The sequence below is a fragment of the Triticum aestivum genome, chromosome 2D (genome assembly GCF_018294505.1).
Source record: "Triticum aestivum cultivar Chinese Spring chromosome 2D, IWGSC CS RefSeq v2.1, whole genome shotgun sequence".
NCBI classification, from domain to species: Eukaryota; Viridiplantae; Streptophyta; class Magnoliopsida; order Poales; family Poaceae; genus Triticum; species Triticum aestivum.
This window is the reverse complement of record NC_057799.1, coordinates 105,493,833-105,502,405: the sequence shown is the minus strand read 5'-3', so window position 1 is coordinate 105,502,405 and position 8,573 is coordinate 105,493,833. Positions and strand designations below refer to the sequence as shown.

The 8,573-nt window shown below is 48.3% G+C and overlaps 1 protein-coding gene and 1 non-coding gene across 2 annotated transcripts; one reads left to right on the top strand and one right to left on the bottom strand.

Moving 5' to 3' along the window:
* The first annotated feature begins 5,079 nt into the window (after positions 1-5,079).
* On the top strand, positions 5,080-5,199 carry LOC123056241 (U5 spliceosomal RNA). The gene has a single exon (XR_006426677.1). It is a non-coding gene; the product is annotated as a U5 spliceosomal RNA (small nuclear RNA).
* Positions 5,200-5,539: 340 nt separating this feature from the next.
* LOC123051965 (IQ domain-containing protein IQM2) lies at positions 5,540-7,784 on the bottom strand (the record flags this gene model as incomplete). The annotated part of the gene is given in 7 exon segments (XM_044474981.1): positions 5,540-6,318; positions 6,432-6,626; positions 6,740-6,886; positions 7,000-7,090; positions 7,204-7,292; positions 7,393-7,458; positions 7,559-7,784. Coding segments are annotated over 7 exon segments (1,423 nt in total), but the record flags the coding sequence as incomplete, so codon positions are not given.
* Between the last annotated feature and the right edge of the window lie 789 nt (positions 7,785-8,573).

The following is an 8,573-nucleotide window of genomic DNA, read 5'->3' as shown; positions in this document are numbered from 1 at the left end:
ACTAGCTAGAAATAATACAAATTAAACAATGAACTACACACATGCATATTTTATCAATGACACATGAAAGGTTCAAGTTGCTAACCGCGATCGCGGAGGAAAAATAAATGAGAAAGCTCAAGTGTGGCTCGGACACTTCATATCATGTTTGTTTCAGGCTCTCGGGCATTTCATCAAACACCTTGTGTGCATAGGAGGAACCAAAATCAAACCCACCACCCCCTTCTGAAAATTGTGAAGTGAGCTGAGTGAAGTGAAGTGAGCTGAGTCCTATATATAGGGATGGGCCTTTAGTCCCGGTTGGCCTGGCCAACCGCAACTAAAGGCCTTCGGGGACCTTTAGTCCCGGTTGGCCAGGCCAACCGGGACTAAAGCCCCTCCCGTCCGCCAGCTGTCGACCGAGCGCGCTGGGCCCAGATAGTTGGTCGCGGGTCTCCTCCCGAACCGCGACTAAAGACCCCTTTGGTCGCGGTTCGATTGTTTTGGGGACTAATGGGGGCGTATGGAAGCCTCTTTTTCTACCAGTGTTAGAGTTAAACCGGAATACAAGAGAAAAAAGAGCTCTTTTATGGTACCCACGTATAAAATACTCCTTCCGTCTCAAAATAAGTGTCTCAGCTTTTGTACAACTTTGTACCAAAGTTAGTATAAAGTTAAGACACTTATTTTGGGCGGAGGGAGTATCACACATGATCTTGTTTTCAAAAACTATCTCTTGAATATTTCCCTTTTCCAAAACTTAGCAAACATGAGTTCGTGAAGAAAACTTTTATTAATCTTCTGCCTTCTATATGAAGAAGGTGCACACGCCCTTCGAACACAAGGTAAATATCGCGCTCCATAAATTCGCTCTACGATGATATGCACTTGTTTTTTCAGATGTAGAAAAGAAAATCACATATGCAAGTTATGGAAAAAAGAGTCAATTGCAAGAAACCACCACATTTGCGGCTAGGTTTGCAGGAAACCACCAACTCGTTAATCCGTTGCAGAAAACACCGGAAAATTTGTCAAGTCGTTGCAAAAAGCACTGGTTGGGTGATTTGGCCCGTTTGATCACTTTCTGACAAGTGGGGCCGGATTGTAAGGAGCTTAACTGGCAAAAAATTAGCACACACACCCCTAGATATTTACAGAAAAGGCAATCAGGCCCCCGGTGTGGACAACCGCGGCGCACTGGCCTTGCCGTCCATTACGCACGGCGACGCCCTCTTCGGCGTAGGAGACGGCCACGGCCGCGGCAGATGACGAGGAGGCGGCTGGGGTGCGCGCATTTCCGAGGCGTTGGCCTGCCGGTGCGGCAGCGACGGTGGCGGTCGGGTCAGCGACATGGAGCACACGTCGGGAGCCGAAGCAGAGGAGCAGCACCCTCCTCCTCCGATGTGGTGAAGGGCGGGATTGGAGGGGGGAGGCGACAAGATGAGTCCACTTGCTCGACTTCCCGTTGCCCTCATCCACGAAGGAGGACGAGCTCGATCCAGAGGCCCCTCCGGCGCTTGTGCAGCTGCGGCGTCTACACGAGGCGCAGCCGCTTGAGGGTCCTGGCCGGCTCCTCCCCGTTGCTTCCGCTGGAGCCGGCGGCCGACGACGCGCCACCGTTCATCTCCTGGGCGCCCCTGTGCGTCGGGATGTCGAAGGCAGCGGCGAGATCGCGGGGGGTGGGCGACTGCACGGCAAGAGCTCGCCCGGCGCCGACAGGTCCTCTTCGAAGCGCGCAAACCAGCTGGGCTCCTCCTTCTCCCTCATCCTCCCGGCCCGGAGCAGACTGGCGGCGGATGGAAGCAGCGTGGCGGCGGCGCGTTGTGGATAGGGCGTTGCTGTTCCACCGGGGAGGATCTGATTGCTTTTGTTTTTTAGATCTAGGGGTGTATGTGCTAATTTTTTGCTAAGTCAATTTCTTACAATCCGACCCCACTTGTCAGAAAGTGATGAAACGGGCTAAATCACCCGATCAGTGCTTTTTGCAACGACTTAACAAATTTTCTGGTGTTTTCTGCAACGGATTAACGAGTTGGTGGTTTTCTGCAAACCTAGCCGCAAATGTGGTGGTTTCTTGCAATTGACTCGGAAAAAAAGGAAGAACAAATACACGCGGTACATGCATGTGAATTTTGGTTAGAATTAGTGTACAAATTATAATTGAGGTATTGTGCAATAGGATAGGCTACAGAGTATGTAGTGCAAATTAGTGTACAAAATTCACACTATCTCACTCTTGCAAGTCTTTCCACCAAATTTTTATGGACATTGGTGCGAAAACATCAAGTGTGCTCCGGACCACTTGCCTCCTTTTCGAAATATCTTTTTGCACCCATCCAAATGAAACAACTCTTGTTCCAATGAATCACTTTCATTTGTCGATTTTTAAATTTAGTAAAAATCCTAATTCGTTTGTGATTTATGCAAAAATAACAAACTCAAGGACTTCTTTGGAAACATATTTGCTATTCTAACTCTCAATTCTAGTTTTTTCACCGAGATCTCCGCAAATGAATGATCTTTCTCACACAAAAATGTTGGCACATCAGTCACTCTAATACCTACACGCTATCTGTTTTTACTTCTTTTGAAACATTTCCCAATTTTTTTACCACATCATGATTTAGCAACCTAGTTATGAGGAAGACCCAGTCTAATGTTTCTCAGACAAAAAAAAACAATATAAACCAAACAGGAATGCAGCAAGATCATATCGCATTCATCTATAGACTAGTTTCAATGTATATGAATTGGTCGTGCAGAGTTATATGATGACCCAAAGACTACAAGAAGAAGAAAATAATGGGAACTGAGGTTTAATGTACACAGTGCCATGAGAATTTTAGAGTTAAACAGGAATACAAGAGAAAAAGAGCTCTTTTACGGTACCCACGTATAAAATATCACACATGATCTTATTTTCAAAAACTATCTCTTGAATATTTCCCTTTTCCACAACTTAGCAAACATGAGTTCGTAAAGAAGACTTTTATTAATCTTTCGGCTTCTATATGAAGAAGGTACACATGACCCATCGAAACAAGGTAAATATCAGGCTCCATAAATTCGTCTACGATGATATGCACTTGTTTTCCAGATGTAGAAAAGAAAATCATATATGCAAGTTATGAAAAAAGGGAAGAGCAAATACATGTGGTGCATCCATGCGAATTTTTGTTTGAAATATGACAACTTGCAAGACATGCAAATCATAATTGAGGTATTGTGCTATAGACTACAAAGCATGTGGTGCAAATTGGTGTACAAAATTTACACTATGTCACTTTTGCAAGTCTTTCCGGCAAATTGTTATGGACATGGGTGGGAAAACATCAAGCGTGCTCCGGAGAACATGTTTCCTTTTCAAAATATCATTTTGCACCCATCCTAATGAAACAACTCATGTGCTAATGAATCACTTCTGTTTGTAGATTTTTAAGTTTTTTTTAGAACGAGGACGCCAAAGGCGTCCGGCTTTAAATTAATAAAGCTCACAACATAGGCAGAGTAACGATCCATAAGACTACAAAGGCTCATCGGGCAACGCATGAGACTTTAGGGTTCAAAGCCAAAAGGCAATGAGCATTACATGATCAGACGGTTGCACATAAGCACACAGGCTCGCAGTAAAAATCCCAATTCGTTTGTGATTTATGCAAAAATAACGAACTCAAGCACTTGTTTGAGAACATATTTGCTATTCTAACTCTCAACTCTTGTTTTTTTCACCGAGATCCCCGCAGATGAATGATATTTTTTCACACATAAATGTCGGCACGTCGGTCACTCTGATATCTACACGCCATTTCTTTTTTACTTCCTCCGTTCCTAAATATTTGTCTTTCTAGAGATTTCAACAACTGACTACATACGAAATAAAATGAGTGAATCTACACTCTAAAATATGTCTATATACATCCGTATGTGGTAGTCTATTTAAAATATCTAAAAAGACAAATATTTAGGAACGGAGGGAGTACTTCTTTTGAAACGTTTCAACTTGGTTTAAATATATTATCGAAATAAAAGGGAGCATGTACTCCCCAGAACGCAAAACCTAAATTTGACGTGGGTGTATCTATTATCAGCCGATGCTCGCCTCGGTTTTCCCAAGATTCAGGAAACACATGTCCTCGTTCATAACATCAGATCCGGGAAATCCCAGGGAACTTTTATTTACGGGGGTGCAACGTGATATCCAGCTAGCGTGCGGCCAGAGCATCTGCACGACTGCAGCACCACGGATGCACGTACGCCGCCGGTCGGTTGTACGGTTGTACATTCAAGTACTACGGGTGGGTACGGTATCCTTTGACTTTTTCTCCCTGTCCTTTGCGTTTGGATCCAATACCAGCTCGGATCTGCTAGCTGTTCTCTTCTGCGTGCATCTGGGGCTCAAACTCATGATGGTCGGTTCTGCTTTGCTGCAAGAGTTGCTACACATCTGCCTCTTGGGTTTTGAGTTTTGACCACCGCGTGCACGCGTTCCTGACCTTGCATTGCGTCCACACTAAGCACCTTACCTAGAATGATTTAAGCTCGATGAATCAATCTGTGGTTGGATGGTTACAACGCAGGCGGTTTATGGGTCGGCGTTGGAAATGCCCTAAGCTCAGCGAACAACATTTCAGAACAAAAAAAGGTCAGCTAGCAGCATGGTCTATCGACGGGCTTGATAATGGCTTAACGTTTAGTGTGCACACATATTTCTATATGTGCAATTGCTTAGGTCATTAGTCTGAATAATTGAGATCGTCAGAATTAAACTGATCGAATAATCATCGTGTAGCCAAAGTCTACGCACTGGGAATCTTTTCTCAACGCCTCTGCTCCTCGCGTATCATTCTGCTTAGGGCACATGATAGCCACGTGGCTAGCTAAGCTAAGCTAAGCTAAGCACCTGCATGAACTGCAACTTAAAAAAAGCTGTTTGAATTCTGTCTCTGGCTGTGGGGTCGGTCGTAGCGCTTGCGCAGCAGAGGAAGCAAAACGAGGCGGAGCCGGCTGTTTTGATTAGTCCCACCTCGCCTGGGCAAGGGAGAGAGAGGGTGGGGAGCCGGGCTACATAACAGCGGGTGGTGCGAGCGATTAAAGGTACGCAGCTGCGTGGTGAGCACAAAGCGAACTATTCTTTCGCCTTTTACTAAAGAATACCGTGTGCACGCCACACTAAGCAGCATACCTTAATTTTTGAAGGGTGTCTTCTCCTTGTGAGAAGGCCCCACCAATCCTAAATTCAAACTTTGTAATGTGGTACATTTGGACAAAATACAATGATCTTGAAGGGTGTCTTTTCTGTTTGAAGGCCCTGCAAATTCTGAATTTCAAAATTTGTAGCATTTGCTAATTTTTGAAGGGTGCCTTCTCTGTGAGAACAAGGCCCCCACAATGCTTAATTTTACTTTTGATGAATTAGTAGAATGATAATCATATTCAACAAGTTTTGGCTGGGCATTTCTCTGAGATAAAAACCTCTAAAGTTCCATTCCTTCTGATGAGAATGCCTTAAAACTCCAAGTTCTGTAGCTGGAAATTGCATCTCTCGGAAGGGGAACAAAAGACCAAAGAATGAAAGAATTTGTATTGATCTCTGTACTTGTGTCCAATTTGAACATCACGTATACATACATCACTACAAGATCTACACAAGGAGTACTTCTTTTTACTCCCAATAGGTGACTTTATTCCTCTATCCATATGCACAACTGATGAACAAGAATAGCTCGTTCATCATAAACTGATCAGCAATCCTTGCTGCAGATGCGTGGCATGGAACGCCTCTCTCGGCGTCAGCGGTTCACACCCTCTCGACATCGGGCTGCCGCCCCTCTGCGGCGACGAGAACCTCGACGTCGGCCTGCCGCTCCTCCTCGGGGACAGGTGCACCTCCTCCAGCGCCCGGTGCTGGAGCTCCGGCGGGTAGTCCCTGACGCAAATGATCCGGGGCCCGGCGCCGGTGGTCCACTTGAAGGACCCTTGCTTCCCCAGCTGATATGAGTTGACCCTCCCAATGACCTTCTCCCTTGGCACCACCGAATGATCATCATCGCTGTCTTCCTCATGATCTTCAGGCATGGAAGTTGTTGAGTTTTCGATGTTTACGGCGCCTTTCGATGAATCCAGCCTTGTGAATATCTCCGGTTGGCTATGATCTTTGTTTGTTTCTTGGAGTTGGATGACATTTTCAGGTGTGGTTTCAGTGACCTGAGGTGCCTGGCAAGGGATGGTTTCTGCAGCAGGAACCATTTCTTCTTCGGGTTTGTCGGCATCTGTGCACCGCTCAGAAGGGATGCTTCTGAGCCTGCTCCAAAACTCCTCATCCTCTTCAGTTGGGCTCATCTGCAATTATACAAAAAGAACAATTGAGAAAATGCAAATTGGATAACTTTATTGTCACCACATTTTGGGAACTTTCTCATTCTATCCCAATCATGGGTCAGATAGTTGCTTACCTTAACATCGGTGAGATCAACCTTGTTCTCTCTGAGGAAGTCCTGGAATTCCTGGAAGTTCTCTTCCGTGGGGCGGTAGTGCCCACTGTGAGGCCAGATAGCCTTCAGAACTCCATCTTCGACAACTAGTCGCCCCGCAGCAGACGCGGCGCCTCCGGCGAGAAAGCTAGAATGCTGAAATGTGCCCTTTTTCTTCTGCAGAAAGTAGAGTTTTGGACAAAGTTAGATGATGATCTAGTACACATAGGTAATAGGTCTAATGCAATGTTGTGTGTTGATAGCACTCTAGTATGAAGCCTGAACGTTACCTGCCCGACATACAGATTCCTGGATGTGCTCAGCACAAAGATCCACTTTGCGTCCCTCGGACCGCCGGACGTGTCGAGGATTTGCCTGCTGTTCTTGTACATAAACTTGCCATCCTCAATCACAACCTCATATTCCTCTCTCTCTTTCTGCAGGCACAACAAAAATTCAGTTTGAATCATTAGTACTCCTGAACTCTCATGGACATGCATTCCACTCCAGCTACACATTTATCCCATGTAAAATGTTTGCAAACACCTACCGGACCAAGATACTTGATGCACTGGCTGAGAAGCTTCGACCGCGGGCACCGCTCCTCGAGGTTGATCTCCTTGCCCTCTCCGATGTCGAGCCTAAGGAAACAAACATGGTGATCAGTCTATAAGGTTACAACTTCATCATCTCATGATGTGACCAAAGGTTCAGAAATTCCAACAACCATGACCAGTTGAGCTGTAGCACTCACCAGTAGAAGAAAGGCTCCCTGCTTTCGCACCTCAGCCAGCAGTCGTAGTAGTAGTGAAGGTTGTGGCCGTAGCGGTGTCGTGGGTCGATCTGTTCAGCGGAAATTTCAGCAGAGACATGAGCACATTGCTTGGCAAAAACACCAAAACTAACTGAACATTCTGCAGTTTCTTCTGACAAAAGTACTCACAGCTTCAAGCCAGTGCTGCAATGCGAGCTTCCGAGCCTTCTCATCCTTGGAGAGCCCCTTTCCGACCTGAAATCAGATTAATTGTCAGTCCAATTTCACGAATGGAGATGGCATCAGAGGGATTTCTTGAAGAGCTGACTGATGCATTTCATCAGAGATTGCTTACTTTGGCGGCCCTGGTCCTGGCGCGCGCCCACTTGGACACGGCGGTCTCCTGCCTCTCGATGTCGAAGAATGAGACGGAGCTGCGCTTGAGCAGCGCGAAGTCCAGCAGCTCCCACCAGTTCTGCTCCACGAGCACGGCGCAGTCGGCGAGCCGGCGCCGCGTCCGGAAGCTCTTGTACACCTTCTGCAGCGTCACCGCAGCCGCCTCGTGCTTGGGGCTCTCCGGCGGCGCCGCCGACGCCGCCACCGCCGCGTCGGCGAACCGCGTCCGGAGGAGCTCCCTCGGCATCGGCACCGGCACGGGCACCGGCGCGGTGACCGCGTCGGGCGTGGCGACGGGGATCTTGGGCTCCACCAGCTGGAGCCGCTTGAAGCTGAGGGAGCCCTCGATCCGGAGCTTGCCGGAGCCGAGCGAGGCCTTGAGGAACGTCGCCTGCTGCTGCTCCTCCGCCGCCGCCGCCGCCGCGACGAGGCCGCATTCGCCGTCGTCCTCCACGGGACACGAGAAGAGCACGCCCATCGCGCCGCGCAACAACCGAACCTCACGATTTCTCCTCGTGCCGATCCTGTTTGACGCCGCTGGCTGCCGCTGGATCCCACCTCGAGGCCGATGGATCAACCGGAGAGAGTGCAGTAGGGCTGTGGTATGTATGTATTTCTTGGTGCGAGCGAGCGACAACTACCGGGGTGGCTGCTTGAGCCACTGGGCGAATATATAGCGGGGGTGGACCGAGTAGACCGGGATGGCCAGCGGTGAGGGTGGGCCACCGTCGGATGCGGAAAAGCGTCGCTCCGGACCGCCGGGGCCCGCGGCGGCGTACCACGTGTTCACGGGGGATGTCACGCGGGACGCCAGAGGCGCGGTGCGCGTGCTGACCTGTCTCGTCTCGGCTGACGGGAAGCGTGTCCCGGGACCGGTGAGCTGCCTTGGAGCGCTCTGCCTGACTGACTGACTGCATGTGGTTTCACCGCCGCGTCGATAGAGTCAGAATGTGAAGTTCACACTGAACATTCTG